At 39.3% G+C, this 24341-nt stretch overlaps 1 protein-coding gene across 2 annotated transcripts in view; it reads left to right on the top strand.

Annotated features, from left to right (window-relative positions):
• HACD2 (3-hydroxyacyl-CoA dehydratase 2) overlaps positions 1-24341 on the top strand; it is a 105583-nt gene that overhangs the window by 62238 nt on the left and 19004 nt on the right. For both annotated transcript variants that reach the window (XM_040484712.1, XM_040484713.1), the window contains exon 4: positions 8668-8756. In XM_040484712.1, coding sequence (XP_040340646.1) covers positions 8668-8756 — 89 coding nt within the window. The remainder of the gene's footprint in view (positions 1-8667; positions 8757-24341) is intronic.

Raw genomic sequence — 24341 nt, 5'->3', positions numbered from 1 at the left:
GCTTAACCGACTGCGCCACCCAGGCGCCCCTGACAGCATGTGTTTCTTAAGAAGGTTGGTTGCATAGGCATTATGTGGCAAGTTCTTTCATATTTAGGGATGTTTACCTTTTGTCATTGTGCTAGAGTTACATCCTTGTCTGGGTATAATATTCTTGAACATTCTTTCCTTCAGACTATTGTAATGTTGCTTTATTGTCTTCTGACATTGGATGTTGCTGTGAAGTCTGAAGCAGACTGATTTTTTTTTTTTACCACTTTGTAGGTAACTTGTTGGTTGGTTGGTTGGTTTATTCATTCCTTTATTCATTCATTCATTTATTTTTGTCTGAATCCCTGAAGTATTTTTGTAACCAAGAAATGTCTCGGTTTTTTTCATTCACTATCTTTCCCCGCGGCCCCCCCCCCCGGGTCCATAGTGTATTTTCTCAGTAGAAATTTTGTTCTTATATTTCTTGGATTGTGCCTGAATACACTTTCTGTTCCACATATTGGGTTCTCTACCTTGGGGTAGCAATTATCCTTGTGTTGGATTGCCTTTGTTGTCCATAATGATTATCTTCTTTCCAGTTGCTCTAAGTTTTTACTTTCTCCCTAGATTCAATGCATGCTTTATTTTTTTCCCTTATATTATGTTTGTATGGGTGCCATGCCTCTCCATCTTCCTAAAGTATGAGCATCCCTGTCCAACCATTTTATTTGCTCTGATACGGATGTTACTGAATTCTTCCTGGCTGCCTTTCTACAGTGTTTAATATTCAGTTATTTTCCCCTGTGAGCTACAGTTTAGAACCAGAGTTTTCCTGTTTTACATATTTTTCTACACACTGAGGGCATAGGGGTAGGGCTTAGGAGAGTGCATGGATATTAAGGCATAAAGTCTCAGTAATTAAAACAGTGTATATATGTATAGAAGAAGAAAGATTTCAGGATATTTTTTAAGGGGAGAAAAGAAGAGTATAGAACAATGTGTATAAAATGCTGCCATTGTGTAAAAAGTTGGAAAAAAAGGATCTATATAAATACATCTTAATACATTCACTTACATATTTGCTATTATATACCTAAAATATATCTCTGGAGTGATAGATAAGGAATTAATATTTGGTTGCCTGTGAGAAAGGTACCTGAGTGGTAGTAGGATGGGATTGGGAGGGAGACTTTTCTGTCTGTATCTTTTTATACTTTTTAAACTTTGAACAATGCATGAATGACTTATTTAAAAACATGAGCTCTTCCTTCCCTTCTGGGATATAACTGTTCCATGCTAGGATTCTGCCATTTCTTAAAAAGTGTATCCCATTCCCACAGGGAACTTTGTGCTAGTCCTCAAGCTCAGTGTGGGGCTGGAAAGGCTTGGCATCCATGAGGTGGCTCCTGGTTAGTCACATCCTCCACTTTACCATCACCTTCCAGCCTCCACGTCTGTCATACTCTGCTCAGAAGTTTATTTCTCTCCAAATCTGATCCTGTTGGTGAAAATTCTCAAGATTGTGTTGATTCACCAATATCATTTTTGGGATATGGGGATAGGGTAGGAGATGTGCAATAATCTTTCCTTTTTTGGCTAGAGCTTTTAAAAATATATGGCATACAGTTGTTACCCCATTCCTTTTTGGTTGCTACTGTTGAGTGTTGTTTTTGTTATTGAATATTACTATTTTTAGTTTAGTGGATACGGTATTTGGGTAGGGAGATCCTGGTTGCACTTGCCATCATTTAGTTTAATTTCTGGCACCAACTTTATGTCTCCTGCCTTGCTTTGGTCTGGCCTCCATTATGCATGTATTCCTTGATGATTGGCTCCTTTTCTGGTGGTGGGCTCCAGCTGAACACTGTTCTGCTCTGCTCCCAACTTACGTTGCCTTGCTGTACCTGACTTTCAATCCAGTCTTGGTCACAGGTAGCCAGTCTCCTAAGCCCATTAACCTGGTCCATCTGAGGGCTGTGCCAAGCAGGGTGGATTTCCAGTGCTGCCCACCTCTGCAGGGCTCACAGATTGTCCTCAAAGCACCCTGGTTCTGGAGAATCAAACTGATTGCCAGATTCCCTTTATACAGCTTTTGCTTAACACACACACACACACACACACACACACACACACACACACACACATGCACACCCCACACATATAAACACTTGTGTTTCTTTTAATCTGCTGATGTTTTGCTTCAAAAGTTCATTGCCCTTTCAACATAAATTCCCATAATTATTTCTCAAGTTATAACCTCGCCTTGCCAAAGATGTGCACTGCTGATAGAGATATTTTTCTGAAACAAGAAGCGATCATGCCATTCTGCTGTTTACAAATGTTTAGTTGCCTCACATCACCTTCAGGCAAAAGTCCTAAAATTAAGACATATCCCAAAACAAATCAATTACAGCCTGAGAGTGTAAATTCATGAGGGCAGGGACATTGTCTCATTTACCATTGTATCCCCATCATGGAAAACAGTATGTGGCACAGAGTAGGTACTCCAAAAATATTTGTTGAATTCAATTAATGCATAATAGATGCGTAGTAAGTCTTTTTTTTTTTTTTTAATGAATTTTGGCCTAGCGATGGCTTACTGATAAGATTGAAGAAACTCTCCTTGTCTGAAAACAGCCAATTTAAGTAATCAACAACCAAAAATCTGCAGTTTCGGTAGTTTTAACATGCTATGTCATGTGTTCAAATAAGAGATAAGAGCATAGTAAATGCAGTCACATCGAAATTGACTTCAAGAAGTCTAGAAAAGAAAGAGGATCTGGTCTGTCTGTGCACTTCATTCCACAAGAATTTGTGATAACTTCTACATAAAATATAATAATGTGGTATACTTCAGATTTGGCTTGAAACTTTGACTACCACATTAAAAAAGGGCAATTGAGAAGGGCACCTGGGTGACTCGGTTGAGCGTCTGACTTCAGCTCAGGTCATGATCTCACTGTTCGTGGGTTCAAGCCCCACGTCGGGCTTTGAGACAGCACGGAGCCTGCTTCAGATTCCCTGTCTCCCTTGCTCTCTGCCCCTCCCCGATTCGTGTGTGTGTGTGTGTGCGCGTGCGTGTGCGCTGTCTCTCAAAAATAAACATTTTGAAAAACGGGCAACTGAGAATATAACCCTGTATGTTAACTATAGTAAAATTAAAAGAAAATAATAAAAGAAAAAGGGCAATTGAGTTATATAACTCCTATCAGTGGAGAAGAGTAAATATTTCTTAGCAATGATTTCTAAAATATATTTCCCACCTAGGGCTTTATGGAAGGGGCATGGAATGATAGAGTGTATATTATACTAATGCATAGCATTCCTACAGAAAATAATGATTTTTTTTTAACAGTTCCTCATGAAATCCAGCTAATAATAACATTAAACCCAACTCAGTGATACCAGTTCTGTTCAGAGCAAAGATGATATGGTCCATCTATGTGGCCTTCTGTTGTTGGTCTGGCTTAACTTCAAGGATAAACTTGGAGCCCCTGGCCCTAAGATGGTATTCCATCTGGTTCAGTAGAGCAGGCATTTTGAGATTGGGCTGTCAGGCTAGGACCAAAACTTCTGTTTGCTGGGTGACTGGTTGAGGTAGGTTCATATGCCATAGAAACCAAGTGAGAATTGGTGTGAATGACATCATTTGAGGGAAATTCAGGTGCCTAAATAGGCAGTTTCCTTAATAGGAAATTTAGGAGCACCTGTTACCAAAGCCATAAATATCTCTGCATCTGCATCAAATTAGAAAGCGTTAATCAGCTATTTTATTCCCTAACTTATTAAGATTTAAATTTACTGGCTTTTTACCCCCTAACTTACTAAGATTTAAATTTGCCGTTGAGGGTAAGCTAAAGCAGCCACACTTCTATGCTGCTGGTGGGAGTATATATTGATACAAACGTTTTGGAAAGCAATTTGGCAATGTATTTCAAGAGCCTTAAAGGAATTCATAGCATTTGACCTAGTAGTTCTACTTCTGGGAACTATCCCAAGGAAATAATCCTTAAAAAAAAAAAAAAAGTTCTAAACCTCAGAAATTTTTAAGTATTATTTGTAATACTTCATTACTTCATTTATAATATCAAGAAATTAGAGCAATTTAAATGTCTTACAGAAGGAGAATAGGTAAACAAATATATTCTGTTGAAAGGAATCTTATGACTCAAGTTAAAATATTTTGGAGAATATGTTGTAAGAAATTTTCTTAAAATGTTAAGTGAGAAAGCAAATTACAGAGTACAAATAATAGAAGTTGAACTGTATTTTAAAATACACTTAAGAACACCTAAATGGTTCAGTTGGTTAAGCATCCTACTTCAGCTTGGGTCATGGTCTCATGGTTTGTGAATTTGAGCCCCGCATCAGGCTCTGCCTGACAGCTCAGAGCCTGGAGCCTGTTTCGGATTCTGTGTCTCCCTCTCTCTCTGCCCCTCCCTCACTCGCACTCTGTTCTCTCTCTCTCTCAAAAATAAACATTAAATTTTTTAATAAAATAATAAAAATACACTTAGAAGTAAAGACTGGTAGGAAATGCTTACCAGGAACATTTATTACCTAAGGAATAAATGTTTTTGGTTATTAAAACTTACTTTTAAGAAAAACAATCACAATTTTTGATTAGCATTTTCAAAGGGAAGACCTATATAACTGTATAAATCTTTGTATTCTCTAGGAAAAAGAACTCTATAGTAAAGAAGGGGTAATTAATTATACCCAGGTCCTACTGAATTTCAGTATTCACCCCTCACGGCAACCAGATCCCTCTGTTGAAGTTGCATTTACTAATAAGCATTCTGATTTCGACAGCAGGAAAAAAGTGCCCCCAGATGAGGGTCTCTGAAATCCCAACCATTCAGTTTTACAAAGGCTGTGCCTCTCTTATAAGTAAATAAAGTGACATTGTGTTTTATTAACTAGACTCTTATGAATTTGATTAGTCTTGAGTCAGTCTCCCAGAGCCTGATTTTTGCTCACGAATGGGATAAAATTAGGTTTTTGAACTTGGAAATCTGAGTTCCAGATCCTGAACTTCTTGATTCCCACTAAAATACAGCAACAACCCTGAAGCACTTTTCAGACCATTAGCAGTCTAGCCCATTGTTTCATTGGCAAAAGAAGAAAGAGCAGAAATGAAAGAGAAAATAATATTTTTATGTGATGAGCTAGTCTTTGAGTTAAAAAAAAAACTAGAAATACTGGTGGTCTTTCCTTAAGTAGTAAATGCTTAATAACTCACTTAGGAAAGCCTTTGATTATGGATCTTTAGTTTTTCTGGTAATGTAAACTATAATATAATCTAGCTAAGTATATTCACTTAATATTTGACTAACTTCTTTAGCAGTATTACATATATCACCAGGCTTTGTAGTTAATTCACACATTAACTTTTTTATAAAAGCTTTATTCATATAATAATTCACATATACAATTTCCCCACTTGGAGTATACAATTCAGAATTCACACAGTTGTGCAAACTCTTACCGCAGTCAATTTTAGAACATTTTCATTACCGCCAAAAGAAATCCAATACCTATTAGCAGTCATTCCCAGTTCCCTTCCCAACCTTCTAGCCCCAGGTAACCACTAATTTACTTTCTGTCTCTATAGTTTGTCTGTTCTGGACTTTTCATATAAACCGAATCATGTAACATGTGGTCTTTTATCCACTGGCTTTTTCATTCAGCATGTATTCAAAGTTCATCAATATTACAGTATGTATCAGTGGTTCATTTCTTTTTATTTATTATTCATTATGTTTTACTTTTTTTTACTTTATTTCTAATGTACCGTTGTATAGCTCTACCACATTCTATTTATCCATTCATCTGTTGTTGGACATTTTTATTGTTTCCGATTTGAAGCCAGTATGAATACCACTATGAACATTCTTTGCAGGTGTTTGTGTGAGCAATTTTTTTATTTTTCTTGGGTATATACAGACCTAGGAGTAGAACTGATGAGTCATATGGTAATTCCATATTTAACATTTTGAGGTACCAGCACACTGTTCATTCTCCAGAGTAGCTACACCAGCTTATAATCCTATGATCGATGTGTGAGGGTTCCAATATCACCACATCCTTGTCAACATTTGCTATTCTCTGTAATAATGTATCTGATGATTATAACCAACCTAGCAAAGTATATCTCATTATGATTTTGATTTGCATTTCTCTGTTGAGTAATGATTTGAACATCTTTTCATGTCTTTATTATCCACTTGCATATCTTCTTTGGAGAAATACCTATTCAAATTCTTTGCCCATTTTTTAACTGGGTTCTCTTATTGTTGAATTGTAAGAATTCTTTATTTTGGATATAAGTCCTTCATTATATACAATTCATGGATATTTTCTCCATTCTGTGGGTTCTCTTTTCACTTTCTTGTTGGTATCCTTTGAAGCACACATAATTTTGATGAAATCTGATTTATTTATTTTTTCTTGTGCTTTTAGTGTCATAGCTAATAAACCATTGTCTAATCCAAGATCACAAAGATTCACATTTCTTTTTTTCCTCTAAGAGTTTTATAGTTTTAACTCCTACATTTAGGTCTTGATCCATTTTGAGTTAATTTCTTTCTATATGGTATAAGGAAGTGTTCTAACTTTATTTTTTGTTTTTATTTTTTATTTATATTTTTTATTTTTTGTCCAGTTGTCCCAGCACCACTTATTGAAAAGACAGTTATTTTTCCACTGAATTGTCTTGGCATACTTGTTGAAAATCAAGAATCATAAATGTGAGGGTTTATTACTAGACTCTATCTATTGGGCTACAAGTCCATACCTTTATTTTTTTTTCATTCATTCTACAAAGATTTATTGAGCATCTTTATATGGCAAGCATTGTTGACATGTCCATGTAACTTGCTTTTGGAAACTAAATCATTCCTCTCCAAAGCCCAAATCTTCTCCAAGAAACTCATTCTAACAGGATATAGTATCTCTTTTTCTTAATGAGTTGTGAAGTGATTTCCTTTCATAGCTACACCCATAGAGACAATTTTATCTTCGATTTGTACACAGAGTTTTGGCAAGTTGTTGTTTGTTTTATAAATGTTCAGAAGTCTGAGTATGTTTTAGAAGGCTTAGAAGAATGAAAATTTGTCTGGGATGGTCCAGTGGATGTAATGAAGATGGGTTGGTTTTATTTTAATTTTTTAAATGTTTATTTATTTTTGAGACAGAGAAAGAGAGAAAGAGCATGCACATGAATGGTGGAGGGACAGAGAGAGAGAGAGACAGAGAATCCCAAGCAGGCTCTGCACTATCAGCACAAAGCCTGATGTGGGACTCAAACACGAACTGTGAGATCATGACCTGAGCTGAAGTCAAACGCCCAACTGACTGAGCCACCCAGATGCCCCAAAGATGGGTTAGTTTTAGAGTGAAAGGAGGATCTGCAGCCATGATGAGAGCTCCTGTCAGGTGTAGGGTGGCCCACGTGTAACTTGAAAGGTGCAGAAAGTTGGTAAGTCTAGTTGTTGTTATCAGTAAGGCCAGAGAGAAATGGCAGAGGTGAGGGTAGTGGAGCTGCTGGATTGGGTACCCATATACTTCTGTTTCCAATTTTATTTAAATTAAAAAAAAATTTTTTTTAATGTTCATTTATTTTTGAGAGAGAAACAGAGAGACAGAACACAAGTGGGGAAGGGGTAGAGAAAGAAGGAGACACAGAATTCGAAGTAGACTCCAGACTTTGAGCTATCAGTATAAAGCCTGACTCAGGACTCCAACTCATAAACCGTGACATCATGACCTGAGCTGAAGTTGGACGCCCAACTGACTGAGCCACCCAGGCGCCCCTCTGGATTTTATTTTAGAGGGGCAGTTCCTTGCCAGGATAAAGTTACAACAAGAAAATGAGGCTTACAGATACTGGCTTATTGCTGGGTCTAAGATGACCTAAAGGAGGCAAGGGTTTTTTTGTAATGGTGGTGGCTTGTCTTTCTATAGGGGTTGTAGTTGTAAGAATTGAAGGGGAAAGCCAAAGAAATGTAAACTTAGCAGAATCTAATGATTATCTAAAATAACTCAAGATGATTCCAGTGTTACAACTTTCAGACTTTGGAAGGATAATTGTACCAATGCTTACTGTAATGAACAAGGTGAGGAGGAATGGCTTATATAGATTACAAATTTTGATTTTGGTATGCTTATTGGCAAAATATTTGAGTAAATTATAGAAGATAACTATTAGTTCGGTATCTAATAATACAGTATAGACAGTATATACGATATCAGGAGTTGCTAACATTCATTAGATATAAATACAGTTGGTTTCCCTTCCGTAGGTGCCTGTTCATTTTTGAAACCCATATTGTAAAATGACCTTTCAGTGTCTAATTTTAGAGGTTAAGCAATGGTTTTGCTTTCTCTATATGATAAGTGTAAACTATATTGCACTTGGTTAGGGATTTTGACAGGCTTGAGAAAGGTACCTAGATTCTGTGGTATGCTGTGCCATTAACAATATTGTTTTGAAAAAAAAAAAAAAAGCAGTATTATTGTTTTGGAGGGAAAAAGTTTTTAATATTGAAAAACAGTTTATATGCCAATATAGATAAGTTTTAGTTGCTCAAGATGGTTTTATGTCTAAACATTAAAATCGAATGTTTCAGAAAATTTATGACGTGTTGAAACTTGGTACAATATATGTTTATTTACCCATCCTAAAATATCTTTCAGGAATTGTTCCATCTTCTGTTGTCCTGACTTCTTTCCAGGTGATGTCAAGAGTTTTTCTAATATGGGCGGTAACACATAGCGTAAAAGAGGTAAGTGTTTATGTAGACTAGAATAAAATCCTATCAGCACTAACAAATGCTGGTCAACTTTTCTCTCTCACCATGTGTGTTATGGCTAAAGATGGAACTCTAGGTCATGTCAACATAGCCCAAATAAAATTTGTATTTGCTGTAGCAGTTGGGTTACTGGTGGGAAACACAGTCCAGATATACAGTGTTATTAAAGAGAAGACTGGCTAAATGATAAAGTCCTGCAGTCTTACTTCCCATAGAGATTTGGATGATGTGGATGTGGTCTGCAACTCAGTTATATTTGGGGGGTATCTTGTTTGTATCCAGCACACTAAACTCGACATCTGCACCCTTATAGTGGGACTATTAGGGGAGTAGGGGATATTAATTCAGTCCAGAGCACTGCTTTTTATAGGGCCAGGAGAAACAAACTTGTTTCCACACCGCCCACCAGGACTCGTGGAATTCCCAGTGTGCCAAGTGGTTCTGGAAGAGGGGAGTGCTGTGCAGAGGGCTGGGGCCGTAGGTACCCAGGCAGGCCCAGGGATGCTGAGAGAAAGCCAGCATTACCATTGGTGTGGCTCCACCACTAAGCTTTCATTTTCTGGTTTTGGAGAAGGGGATCATTTCTCTGTATGTTTCTCCCTTTTTAAAGACCATTATTTCTTGCTAACATCATCTTCAGGTAGAGTACCTGTAGCCACTAGGAGGATTCATTTTTCAGTTTTTCAGTCCCAGTAACCTAGCACCAGCATTATTGGAATCTTTGGGGTTCATGAAATGTGCTTATCCATTAGCATTATTCTGATGTTTTCTTTGTCTTCTTCTATTCTTCTAAAATCCCTGTCAAAACATTTTGGTTTTCAGGATTTATTTTGACAGTTTCATTTGTATTTCAGCTAATGAGGGGTAATTTTTTTTTCTACTTTTTATTGGCATATGATAGACATACAGAAAAATGCACATGGCTAATGAGTTTTTAATCAAAGCTGATTAAGCTAAGTTATTATTTTTGTTACATTCTATGAACTTTGTGGATCCAAAGGCTTTTTTTTTAACCTCTCTCACTTCTTGAAGATGTCTAAACTTTATATGCAAGAAGAATGTAAAAACAATCACATACTTTTAAAAAATCCCAGTTAGTTCATATATACAGTGTTCTGTTAGTTTCAGGTATAATATAGTGATTCATCAATTCTATGCATTACTCAGTGTTCATCATGATGAATGTGCTCTTAATCCCCTTCACCTCTTTCACCCATCCCCTTCTCATAACCATTGTTTGTTCTCTGTGGTTAAGAGTCTGGTTTTGGGGGACACCTGGGTGGCTCAGTCCATTAAGTGGCAGACTTCGGCTCAGGTCATGATCTCATGGTTCGTGACTTTGAGCCCCACATCAGGCTGTCTGCTGTTAGACCAGAATCTGCTTGGGATCCTCTTGTCTCCCTTTCTCTCTCAAAATTAAGTAAACATTTTAAAGAACATTTTTTTTAAAGAGTCTGGGTTTTGGTTTGTCCCCTTTTTCTTTGTTTAATACTTTTTAAAACGTGATCACATTTCCACATTTCTGTAAAAAAAAAACAACCACCAGCAAATAAATCCTAATGTAGCATATCACCCTTTGTTCTCAGTCTGATTTGTTTATAGAGTGAGGAAGTTACCTTATTTATAATACCATTTAACCTTTTCATTCATTTCAAATTCTTTCTGCAAATCATTTTTAACCTGTATTCCTTCCTTCCTTATGTACTCACAATATTTGTTTTAACCAACAACTCATTAACTTTCCAAGAGTCTCAAGTGACCCAAAATTTCTTTCTGCTAGGAACTCACCTACATTCTTAAATAGGTAATTTTGTAGTTTAAGTAATTAAATGTTAGGTACATGAAGACAGAGTATTGTCAACTATGGGGTGTGTGATCGCTTTGTCCACCTGATCAGATATTAATTGTTTAGGTGCCAGTGCCCCAGCTGATAGATTATTTATGGCTTCTGCTTCTTCTCTCTTCTGCTTCGGTGATCACTCTTCTCCTTAATGGCCTCTGGCAAAGGGGGTTGTAGGTAAATCTAAAATGCTTTTAATTCAGGTCAAGCAGTTGTTAGCTATATCACTGTTAGCAACATTTGCCAGAATTCCCTGGGGGATCATCAAGACTACTTGGTTTAAAAATGTTTCTGTGGAGGGGCGCCTGGGTGGCGCAGTTGGTTAAGTGTCCGACTTCAGCCAGGTCACGATCTCGCGGTCCGTGAGTTCGAGCCCCGCGTCGGGCTCTGGGCTGATGGCTCAGAGCCTGGAGCCTGTTTCCGATTCTGTGTCTCCCTCTCTCTCTGCCCCTCCCCCGTTCATGCTCTGTCTCTCTCTGTCTCAAAAATAAATAAACGCTGAAAAAAAAAATTAAAAAAAAAATGTTTCTGTGGATTATAGGTGCTCAGGCCTGGCCATTGTCCTCAGTAACCATGCTGCTTGACTGATGCATAGATTTGACAGTTTCAGATGGTTTCACGTTTAGTGTCATATTGGAACTTTACAATAAGGTATACAGTTGTTACATTTGCATACTCAAAATTGTTTCTCTGCAGCCAAGCTTACCCAGTTTCCACTGTCACTGACATATTAAGAACATGGTGTAATAAATTTTGTTGTCTTTCTGCCACCTGTTGGGTCCTCTTCTTTTCACATATATACCCTATTAGTTAGTTGACTTGCTCCTTTCTCACATAAATAGGATTCATTGTTTCTGCTATCTTGGGATCATAGTTCCTTTCTCCTTGTTCCCCTTTTCTGTGCTTACAGCTCAGAGCCTGAAGCCTGCTTCGGATTCTGTGTCTCCCTCTTTCTCTGCCCTCCCCCCGTTTGTGCTCTGTCTCTCCATCTCTCTCAAAGATAAACATTTTAAAAAAAAGTTTTTAAGTAGTAATACATATCTCACTTTCTCATAGTCATGTTCAAATTCTTTTCATACTACTATACTTTCATTCTCAGTTTCTTTTTACATCCAATTCCCCTGTAAAGTGGACAAGAGAGGCGCCTTGAGGGCGCTCAGTCAGTTAACTGTCCAGCTTCAGCTCAGGTCGTGATCTCGCAGTTCGTGAGTTTGAACCTCATGTCAGACTCTGTGCTGACAGTGCAGAGCCTGCTTGGGATTCTCTGTCTCCTTCTCTGTCTGTCCCTCCCTCCTTCTCTGCCTCTTTCTTTCTCTCAAAATACATAAACACATTTTTTAAAAATAAAGTGGACAAGAATTCTTCTTGTTCCTAGCGTTGTTTGCATTTGGACTCTTGCTACCCCCACCCACTCTGGCCTGCTTAGGTTTTCCATACTCATTCCCTTTGTTTTTCTGTAATTGTACATGGTGTACTAAGGTAATGGCTTTTAAGACTAGATGCTACTTTTTTAATATGTGGAATGTATTTCCTTTTAAGAGGCCTTCTAGCACACACATCTCACTTATCATTTTAATTCTCTGCCCATGCCATGCTAGTCACATAAATGTTGCCATGTATCCTATAGGACCAGAAGGTGACTAGATGGCTTTCTTTTATGATTGTAAGGACCCACCCACCAGTTGGTATGACATCTTAATTGGTAGGTCTCTTTATTCAGGTGTTTCTAAACTGAGCATAGCAAATAACCTTCCCACGTTTTTCCTTTTAAAGAGAGCACCTAGGGGCACCTGGTGGCGTAGTCGGTTAAGCGTCCGACTTCGGTCAGGTCACGATCTCGCGGTCTGTGAGTTCGAGCCCCGCATCAGGCTCTGGGCTGATGGCTCGGAGCCTGGAGCCTGTTTCCGAATCTGTGTCTCCCTCTCTCTCTGCCCCTCCCCCGTTCATGCTCTGTCTCTCTCTGTCCCAAAAATAAATAAACGTTAAAGAGAGCACCTATATGGCATAGTAAAGCTTCTGACAAAAACAAGCAGCTCAGGGTGGGAGGTAGACTATGGGAACCAGCACTTCTAGCTGACCTCTTTCCTTTCCAGTTTTCACTCTTGTCTCCCCAACTTGAACTGGCTCCTTCCCCATCCCTTAGCCAGGCTGGCCACTGCTGCCTCCCCCATCAGACCTCCCTGGGCTTTTCCCTTGCACTCTGTTTGAGTCTGTTCTTTGTCTCTTCATTGAACTGAAACAAGATTGGCATTTTTCAAAGTGAACTGCAACAGAAAATACCACCCTCTATCCCTCACTGTAACCCCCCTTCCAAAGGAGACAAGTTCATAGGGCACTTGTTATTGTCCAAAAGTAGCTAAGCTGAGCCTCAGATTCCTAGATATGCAAACAGGCCACTGTCCCTTTTCATGACCCAGCCTTCTTTGAAGAAGCCACCCCAAATCCTCGTCTGAATTCTCAGTGTGAGATCACCGTGTTCTTGAAGCAGAAGTCCCTGATCACTAACATGGACAGTAGTTGAGAAAGAAGTTGCTGGAGTCTCACTGTGGCTTTAGCCCAAATGTAATGAATACCCTCTATGGTCTGCTAGGGATAGTTTGCATAAAATAAAACTATACCCTGGAGTGCAGAGCCTTCTTTTCTTTCTTCCTTACCCTCTACCACCATTGGATAAAGGGATGTTTTCCTGCATTCTTCTGGAATGTTCTGTGAGTTCTCCTGATTTTTCCAGTCAGCTGTTTCCCACCTCTTTTTGGCATGCTACTGGGCTTTGTGACACTTAAACTGCCATTCTTGCCAACTTCTCAGTGAGATGCTTACAAGAAGCTTGTAGTCAGTGTTTAAGAAACTTAGTAACCTCCAGTTTTTTATCATCATACTGATCTTTGATGCATTACAGTTTACAGAAGGCCTTATTAAGGTATGTTGTGATCATTCACTCTTGACAGCTGTCCCTTGAGATAGGTTGTAGCCTCCAATTAGAGTTTGGAAGCTAGACAGGCAAAGTGACTGTCACACATCCAACATATGGCAGAGTTGGGGATGGACTTCTGATTCCAAAGTCTTCCCACTGTATCAGAGCTTCCTTCTCACTGTTTAAATTGTGGTGTGAACACAACCTTATTTTGTGTGCTGACTATGCTTTCTCTATCTCGTGTGGAATGGAAAAGCCCCATCTCGGACCCCAAAACACGTGCCTCTCCAGCAGCTCTGTCATGCCACATGCATATGCTGAGGTAGGATGCTCAGTCAGATCATCCGAATGGGAAGCGTCAGCGTGAGCTGTGGACCCTGGGCGCTCATCTGTGGCCCTTTGCCCACTTGCTCCTCTGTTATTTCATTGCTGCAGTGGCTCTGTGATGAGTCCCTCTGATTAACTAGCCTTTCTCCTTGAGTTCCAAGACTGGGCACCTGGGTGGCTCAGTCGATTAAGTGTCCGACTTTTAATTTCAGCTCAGGTCATGAAAGGCTAGTTTCATGGTTTGTGAGTTTGAGCCCCATGTCAGGCTCTGTGCTATCAGTGGTTGAGCTAATCAGCCTGGTTGAGATTCTCTCTCTCTGCCACTCTCTCGCTCTCTTTCTCCCTCTCTTTCTCTCTCAAAAATAAATAAACTTAAAAAAAAGTTTCAAGACTGTTTTTCTATTCATGTTTATGGACTGTTTGGAACAGAATTACCCAGAAAGCTTATTAAAAGTGAGCACTCCATGGGACGCTTAGGTGGCTCACTCAGTTAAGCGTCCAACTCTTTATTTCAGCTCAGGTCATGATCTTATGGTCATGAGATTGAGCCCTGTGTCAGGCTCCACATTGACAGTGCAGAGCCTGCTTGGGATTCTCTCTCTCTCTCTCTCTCTCTCTCTCTCTCTCTCTCTCTCTGCTCCTCCCCTGTGCACATATGCATTCTTTTTTTCTCTCTCAAAATAAATAAACTTTTAAAAAAATAAAAATGCATATTCCAAGTCCCACCCCACATTTGATACAGAATCTCTGGGAGTGAAGCCAGAGTATCATCATTGTTATTAAACTCCTCAGATAATTTTACAAATTCTAAGATTGGAGAAACACTCCAAGATACTTTTTGTTGTGCTGTAATTTTAATTGATTGGCTTTCCCTCTCTCTTTGTTTTATTTTATTTTTAAGTAATCTTTACATCCAACGTGGGGCTTGAACTCAGAACCCCAAGGTGAAGAGTTGCATGCTCCACCTACTGAGCCATCCAAACACCCCTGACCTTCACTTTCCTTGATTTTCCTTCATATTTCTACTTAATGTACTTGAAGCCTAACCAGATCTTAAAGAATAAAAGCCATAGGGTTCTCTTACACTGCTAAGTAAAGGCACTGTGGAGTTTCTCGTGCCTTGTCCGAAATCCAGAGCTGCTGAACTGAAGTTCGTGTGCATGTAAGAAGAAACTTGAGAGGCCCAACTTGAAAGCAGAGGAAGATGAGAAGCCATAGCATTGAAGAAGCAAAACTAACTTCCATTGGTTTGTTTTTAAGAGAGAAGATAAGGAATCCAGCTGCTTCATTTTGGGGTGGGTTGTGGGAAGGGCTCTGTCCTGGGCATGTGCCTGTCATGTTGCCTTGCCAGAGCCACCAGACAGATCGTTTAAGAGGTCATTCGCAGGCCATTGCACGGAGGAAATGCTGTGCAAACACACTAAACACTCCTCTTCCTGGGATTTATCAAGAAATGTCACCTTCCTTGGACAGTTTTTTTTTATTTTCTAGGTAATTGGAACTCAATATTCTAGAACTTGGAGGCTTAGCAACCATAACTGGTGTGAGGAGTTGTTAAGTGTTGACTTTGACACTTATCCTGTAGCTTATGACAAAATACTTCAACATTCTGGACCTCATTTTTCTCATCTGTAATACAAATATCTCATCTGTGACCCTGCTTATGTCAGGGTTTTGTGAAGATGAAGTGAGAAGGATTTGCAAAAACAAACAACGGTATTCAGAAACCAAGATCTCGAGCATGCAGCTTTTGCTGAACAGCTCCTGAAAGCCCTTAGAAAGCAGTTCCACCTCGGAAGGAATGCTCCTTGTTTCCTCGATGAACTGTTTTCTTTTTCTTCCTCTTCTCTTCTCCTTCACTCTTGCGGAAGCTAAAATACTAAGTAAAGTACCACCCTAACTCCCACACTCCTTATCCTATTTTTGGTTGCATTACAGGTTTTTCTTTTCTGCCTGGTCCTCTGCTGGGTTCGCAGTGTGCTCATGCTCTTAGTCACCTCATGAGGTTGCTTCTCCTGTTAGTGTGTTTCTTGTGGCTGCACATGCTTCTTGTTGTCCCTAATGGCCATCTGTGCACACAGTGTTTCCGCGAGGTGGGAAGGGCGCCTTCTTACCCCATCAATCAGATGAGGACCTGAGGTGCTTTGTCTGGGGCACACTTGGTTCTCTACTTAGTCCAGAAGCCTTGCCACTCTGTCTTGTAGCACAGCGCCCTTTCCACAGTGACATTTCATCTTAGCAAAGGCCATTGGGATACATTCAGTATCTTTTGCCCCCTTGAATGCTGAATGTCTCAGATTCTCCACCTGATTCCATCTTCCCTTACTTTCTATTTTAAATATTTCTGTAGGTGGATTTGCATCACCTTCACTTTTAAAATTAGCACCTCTCTTAAAGGTAGAAACCATTATCATTTGATTGTTAATCAGACACTGTCAAACTTTAGACAACTCCTAGACAAATGCAGCCACACTATATTGCCACTTCCATGTCTGTTAATAATGGACACCTAAAGATAGTGTTACTTTTTTCATAGATGGTTCATTCTGCCATTGCCTGTACTTAGCATAGGTGATTTTGGCACAGATTGCCTATTTTTCTCTCCATGTTTTTATGCCTGTCTCTTTCCAACATTTTCTTGAGCTAAGTATGAAGATTTTTATTTCAAAATATTGAAAAATACTTAGATTTTTGTAGGTTCACTTCTGCCATCCCATGTTGCTTCTTTCTCCCATTGTCTTAGTGCTTTTGTAGCCCTTGAAAAACTTCGCTGGATTCATCTGTTCAAAATATAGCATAGTTCTTCAGTAATTAAGTCAGTTGTGTTAAAAGGAGAAGCAAGCACACATGTTAAACCATGCAAACTGGCATCACCAGTACTTCCTACAGAACATAGCCCCCTTTCTCAATTAGTCGTTGAATAGGTGCCAAGTACAACAAAATCAGGAAATTGGTTTCATTCGTCTTTAATGTTAATCTTCGTCTCCTCCGGGCTCTCCTCCCCATGGTGACCCTGCCTCACAGACACCCCTGCACTTGAAGCTTCTCAGGACCTTTTCTTCTGCTCTCTCACCCTAAGGGCTAACTCTGACATCCACCATTCCCAGTTGTCAACTCCAGCCTGAGAGGGAACAGTTACATCAGACAAATGCCCTGGAAGGCTGCAGTTTGTTATTTTCATTTGGGGGGATCTCTCTCAGGAGAGAAGGGGTGAGGGCCAGACCTGCGTCAGCCTACCCCATTACAGACTGTCCTGGAGACACCCAGCCCTTTCAGGCTTGAGCAGTGTTGGCTTCTTCCTTTTCCTCTACCCCAGAGCTTCCAGATCTTAGGTTTTCCAGTATATTTTACAGTTAGTTAGTCTTTTTATATGTTATGCTAAAGTCCCCTGCTCCCTCGTAAGTGATGTTCTGGAAGCATCAGTAGGGTCACCTACATTGCTCCTGTTTTTTCATAATGAAATGTCTGATAAAGAAACTTACTGTTGGAATTTATCATCTTCAAGAATAAGACATTTCTATGCTATTGGGTAGTATCTTAATCTTTGTATTGCTGCTCTTTACAAATAGTAGGAATCTTGTTTAGAGCCAAATCTGGTTACTTGCAGTCCTGAGATTAACAAAGATGCTTGACTTTTGACATTAGGGAGCTTGTGGAGAAGGAATGAGAGTGAAGGAAGGAAAAATAGTTACCTTGGGTATAAAATAGTAGTTGCCCAAATAAGCCCACGAGATTGAAGGGCTAGAGCTTACATGGTTTCAGCTTTGGTTACACGGCATCAGTTTGAATTAAAGAATAACACGGGGAAGCAAAACTCTGTGTCACAGAAGTATGCTGCAGAGTTGTATTGTCAGTGGACAGTTACCAGGAAGTGAATTCTGGCATTCAAACTGTCAACCATGGTTTGAAAATGAAATGCGGTAAAGTGCTTATTTAGACTGTTTATTCCAAGCCAAAAAAGGTAACAGTTTGGTTACCAACATTTTTCTTTGGGGTATTTCCTCTTTCCCAGCACTGTCTAGTAGAACTTTCTACAGTAGTGGAAGTGTTCTGTATCTGCACTGTTCAATACAGTAGCTACTAGCTATATGTGAGCACATTGAACCCTTGAAACAAGGTAAGTGTGACTGAGAAATTGAATTTTAATTTAATTTAATTTAATTTAATTTTAAATAGCTACCTGTGATTGGAGGTTACTGTATTAGTGCAGCTGTAGATGTTCAGTGTAATATTATTTACCATTCTCTTGATTTCAGTCAATTAGGTTTTCATATATTTGATCTCCTATGCACATGACTGTGTGATTTTTATTTTATTTTATTTTATTTTATTTTATTTTATTTTTTAAGTAGGCTCCACACCCAACGTGGGTCTTGAACTCATGACTCTGAGGTCAAGAGTCACGAGCTCTCCCAACCAAGCCAGACCGAGCCAGCCAGGCAGTCCTATGTGATTTAAAAAAAAAAAAAAAAGATGAAAGATACTTGGTATGCTATGTTATTTAGATCCAGGGATTTTTTTTTTTTAACACTTGGGATTAAATTGTTAACAAAAATCCTACTTGCAGATGTGGGAAGCTGTGTGGCTGGTATTTCTGTTGCAGAGATAGCAGTAGATTAGCTGGTGAGGCGGAAGGCCATGCGAGCCCCACCTTTCAGAAGCCTGTAGCTTGGCCCCTGCAGTGGATTCACCCATGATAACACATCCCAGGTTTGCCCTTTTTGAAACCATTTCACAAGCCTTTTCTATTCTATTTGAGGTAAAAGATGCCATAGAAGTACAGTCAACATTATTATCCCAATGAGCTCAAAGATTCTCATTTCATACTATAAAAGTGAGATGATTGACATGCATCGTGAGCATTGCTAAAATATGTCAGCAAAGTCAGGGAAAGTTAAAAATTGTTACCTATAAATTGCTTTTAAACAGGTGTGTTCCACAGTACAATGAGTGGCACTTTTAAAGCATTGATTAATATTCATTTGAAAACTTTTAATATGTGGGAGTAGGAACTATCTCTTAAATTACCTTCTCCTTTGCCAAATTGGTCTTTTATATACTGTAGCTTTTGCAGTATAACTTTATTTTTAAGCATGAAAATGGAGTATGAGATAGTTTAATTAAAATCTATAAATTAACAAGGATTTATTCAGTACATTCAGCCCTCTGACAGCTGGCCTGCGCAGAGAATGCAGCAGGTAACTGGTCTTGTTGGGAATCTTGACAACTATGGGGCAGCCTGAAGAAATCACCTCTTTCCCCCCTGTTCCTGTGAAATATATATAAAATATAGTTTAGTTTCTTCAGGGAAGAAGGATCAATAACATTTTATATTTATTCATATCAAGAAGCACTAGATAGGCCCCTCTCATTACAAGCTGTGATGCATCACTGATAAAATAAAGCATAAGTTGTCTGCATTTTCCAGAGAGAGGATCCTTTTCAAGTCTGAAGTGAAACCCTGGTGCACTGCGGGAATTTGTAAGATGTGACTTGATGTACATGTGCGGATGTGTGTGGGTGCATGCTGAGAGTATGCTTTGCATTTTAGAAGGAGGGGAGAACTAATTACCAGGCTTAATGCATTAAAGACTTAACTTTTTTCCTTCAGATTGCTGCCATAAATGTTTGATTTAACAAGAGGAGTTTTGGCATCTTCTCCCTTTTACCTTATTTTGCTCTGGCATAAAAAAAAAAAAAAAAAGACCAGAATAACCAAAACCTTGAAAATTGTCCGTCTCTTTTGCATTCTGCATTTGGTGCTGGATTGTTAGATCAATTTTAGGAAATCTTTTGTTGAGGTCATTGCCTCAAAGGAAACTGTGTTCAAAACCTCAAGTGTAAAAGCTAATCAAGCTAACCATTTTTTTAAATAATATTTTATAGTTTTTAAGACTTTAGCTTTTAAGAATGTTACATTTGTGTAGCGTTTTGTGACCTGTGCAGAGGTTATGAACTGGCAGCAGATGTCTGTCCCACAGGTGGGTTTAAAGAGAAAGTTCAAGAAGAACCTAGTGGCTGGAGGGTATGTCGTCTCACAAGAGCAACAGTGTTCAGCTCAGCTAGTGATTGCCAAGTGGATCCAGTGTTCTACAATATGGATTTTTTAAAGAAAAGGTAGAAATCTAGATTATTTTTTATGTGGGATCTCCCAGCTTTTAAAAACTAGCTCAAATATTTTTAAAGCACCATAAAAGGACAAACAGAACATCTGTGGTCCATGATTGTGGACCAACCTTTTTAATATTTCTACTCCAGGAAATGGTATTCATAGCTTCTATTTTTATTTTCTGTCTTCTTGAAGATTTTGCAGTTATTAAGCAGTTACAAAACAAAAAGAACCATGACATTTCATGATATTATATAGCCAAGTTCATGTTCTTTTGACCTGTCATTTAGGTTTCTGACAAAGATCAGTCCTCTCCCGTCTCTCCTCTAGAGTGTTGAGTTAGGCACATTCCATGGAGGTTTGGGGGCAGACTGTGTGGAGTGAGTATGCCCCAGATCTCCCCATAGGATCACAGTAACCTTCTGCTGTGGTTCTAGTCTGGATTAGATATATGTGATCCAGGTTGGGACTGCCTATGACCCGTCTGATGAGATCCCCATGCTTGAGTTGGGGTGGAGGAAATAGTTGCATGAAAGATTTTCAGTTAATATCATTCTCTTTGGAGGTGAGAGAATCAAACAGAACTCAGGAGGAATCCTGGGAAAGCCTAGCAGCTGGTGAGGTCCTTAGACATCCCCAGAGATGGTAGAAACATATTACCGCATCTCCTAAACAACACTGAAACAAACAACAAAAAGCAAAACAGCAACAAAACAAAATATTACCTTGGTAATTAAGCCAAAGAGGGCAGCCATCATCGAGTCACAGCATTGGCTAGCATAGTAATAGGAACTTAATAAGTATTTGTTGAATTGAATTTTCTTTTCATGGAATAGTAACAGCTGCTATTTATTAAATCACTAGCAGTTTACTAAGCACTTGCTGTGTGTTTCTGACCCTACAATAACCATGCAAAAGCAAATGTTCTCCCAGTTTCCGCAGGAGGGAGCAGAGGCTCAGAGAGGGTAAGTAACTTGCCTTGGGACATGCAGCCTGGAAGACTGAAAGTCTCTGGTTCCCGAGCAATAATGATTAGAGAAGAGGAAGCTATCACCCTCCCTTCATGTTTTCTAGGAAATGGGCTGACTACATAGTAGCATTAAAGCTGGGCTCATGGGGACATTTTAGCATTCAGATCTGCATGTCTTTGTCCTAAGTGCGGAATTGATTGAGCATTGCTTGTTGACTGCATGCTTATACATTTTTTTCATTGCATGTTCAGAAAAGTTGATTTCATGACTAAGAGTTGTTTTGGTAGGCCAAAATGTTTGACTAGCCATCATCTACATCAAAGAATAGCCCTTAGTTATTGTGTTGTAATAGAAAGAATCTTTAAACCAGTTTCCTTTGTCACTGTAAGTTTGAAGAAAATCTATTTGGATGCACTTTTTTCTCTCTTGTAAGGAGGAAATGTATTAATATTTCTTTATAACATAACTCACATTCTCCATAAAATAAGGAGTAGTATTTTCTGGTTTGTTTACCATATTACCCTATTAAGGATTTTTAATAAATGCTTAATCATGAAAGACACTTCACACATGAATTGTCATGGGAAAAGACTAATACTGATTTAGACTTTTTAAACCACCATATTTAGTATATTTCAGGTTTTTTTCTTATCAAGCATATTTCTTTTAAGTAGATAACTAAATGTGTTATATTTTTGTTCAAAAACTTAATAAAGCTATGGAAATGACCGGGATTGTCGTCAGAATTGTCCTACTGTCCTGCTCAAGCCCTCGGCTGACATCACCAACCAGGCACCAGCCCTGTGACCCTTAGCCTCACTCTCATTAGGGAGCTGCCCTCCTGACCCGGGGCTGTTCCAACCAAGTCAGAGAACATGCAGGCTCAGGCTGCAGACGGGTCACCATTTATTCATTCTTATTCACTCAAATATTTATTCAGTATTTTCTACGCTCTAGCCGTTGTGCGAAGCGCTAGGATACATGAGAGAATGAAGAACATGGGTGCTGTCCTCACAGTGCTTCCCGCGTAGTCAAGGAGCAGAATTGAGCAGACAGCAGTACCATACAATGGGATAACTGAGAAGACAGAGGGAGGACAGGGTGCTGCTGGGACCAGGTGGTCACTTCTGCTGCCCCAGTTGAAGTCTGTGCTAGCCTGTTCGGTTGCTAAAGAGCTGTTCCAGTCTCCTCTGCCCAGTTGTTTCTCTTCATGGGGTGGTCCTGGGGACTCCGTGAATACATACGCAGCACTTAGAATAGTGCCTGGCACTTAGGAAGTGCTCAGTAAGTGCTAGCTACATATTCACTGTAATGTAATCTAAACTTGTCAAAAAATTTTAGTGACCAAGTTCTATGCAGCTGTTTTGAATTCTTTTCCATGTCCTGAGGTCCAAGACAGAGATATAATTGATTTTTCACATAGAAATGAATGTTTTTTATACTTGAATAGTTTCACAGTTAGCTGTTGAAAATTTACACATAATTACTTTTATCATACTTAAGGAGTAATTAGCCCTGCAAATGGGAGTTATCATTATCTTAATCATCATTATTATCCTACTCTAAAGCATTTATTAAAAATTAGATTTTGCCTTATAATTAAAGCTAACCCCTCTTCAAAGCAAGTTTGTGGACCTTTCTTCAGGGTATTTGCCATCTGAAACAATACAAATTGAGAGGTAGCATTAAGTCTATTACTCCTTCGCAACTTACCCTCTTTTAGTGTGCTCTTATTTATGTGCTGTGTTGTAAATGTTCTTGTATCTTTTTGTGGTTATACAGCCTGCCTCTTCCAGCTGATTCAGAGGCTTCCTATCAGGAACAGTATATCTAGAAACTAAATGATAGTTGTATTTGCTTCTAATTGTGGCCCCAGAAAAGTACAAAACTCTTGATTCCCTCCACTCAGATTCCCCACCTGTTGGCATTTACTGCATTTGTTCCATCACCTTTTCTTCTGTCTTTATATACCCATTATCATCTGTCCTTTTCTGAACCTTGAAGCAAGCTGCACGTTCTGTCCTGTCACCCCTCGACACTCAAGTTCATGTTTCAGACATTCTCCTACATCACCTACAGTGGAGGTGATGGCTTCCTACAACCTTCCAATCAAGAAGCCGATATTGATCAAACACTACCACCTCCTCTACAAGCCCCATTTGGATTTCACTAGCTGGCCAAACACTGTTGGGTTTTGCTTTGTTTTTTTTTTTTTTCTTTTCTTTTCTGGAATGGCAAATATTTACTAAGTATTTCTGTGCTCTGGGTATTGTGCTAAACACTAGGATACCCGGGGAAAGGAGTGGTTGTTACGGTATTCCTGCCACATACATGGCACATACATGTCAGGTCTCTTAAGACATATCAGTCTAGGGGCGCCTGGGTGGCGCAGTCGGTTAAGCGTCCGACTTCAGCCAGGTCACGATCTCTCGGTCCGTGAGTTCGAGCCCCGCGTCAGGCTCTGGGCTGGTGGCTCAGACCCTGGAGCCTGTTTCCGATTCTGTGTCTCCCTCTCTCTCTGCCCCTCCCCCGTTCATGCTCTGTCTCTCTCTGTCCCAAAAATAAATAAAAAACGTTGAAAAAAAATTAAAAAAAAAAAAGACATATCAGTCTGAGAGAGCTTCTTAGTCTTGCTCTGTTTCTCATGTCCTTGACAGTTTTAAAGAGTACAGGCCTTAACTTCTGTAGAGTGACCCTTCACCCATATCCATCCCGTGTTCCCTCATAACCAGTTCAAGTCATACATTCTTGGCAAGAATACTAGAGAAATGGTGCTGTGATCTTCTCAGGGCATCACCTGAGGTGGCAGTGTGCCATGACTACCCATCCGGCTCCAGTGGTGTTGACTCCAGTCACATGCTCCTGTTGGTCTTTTCCCACCTTCAGGTAACGTCTTCCCCTTTTTATTGACGAGTATTTTGTGGGAATGACTCCTGCCTGTGTCAGCCACTCCGTGGCGGTTACTAGGTGATGATCCTCTATTTCTGTCACCCCTTTTACATGTATTAGGTGGCTTCCTACTGTAAGGAATAGCTTTCCCTTTCTCCCATTTATTTATTCATTTATTTATTCATTTATTTCACTTATATCATTAGTTTGGACTCATGAATTCCTGTGCATTTCAGTGGATTGTAATCTGTTACTTACTTTGATGTTAAAATTGTCTGATTTGGCCAGTGGGAGCCCTTTCTCCTTGTCCTTTTGATTTATCTCTTCATTTGTTGAGCATTTTCTTACTTTCTGACAAAAAAGATTTCCAGACTTATCTTGTACTTCCCCTGGCCCAGCCTTGGAATCAGCCATTTTGCCAAGGAGCTCTGGTTCCTTTTAGTGGGAGATGGTATTTAAGGACCCAAGATCTGGGTAGCTGAGGTGCTTCATGCTACTGGAATGTTAA

Source organism: Herpailurus yagouaroundi, unplaced genomic scaffold (assembly GCF_014898765.1).
Source record: "Herpailurus yagouaroundi ecotype Mexico unplaced genomic scaffold, PumYag 162, whole genome shotgun sequence".
NCBI lineage: Eukaryota > Metazoa > Chordata > Mammalia > Carnivora > Felidae > Herpailurus > Herpailurus yagouaroundi.
This window is presented reverse-complemented; position numbering and strand designations above follow the sequence as displayed.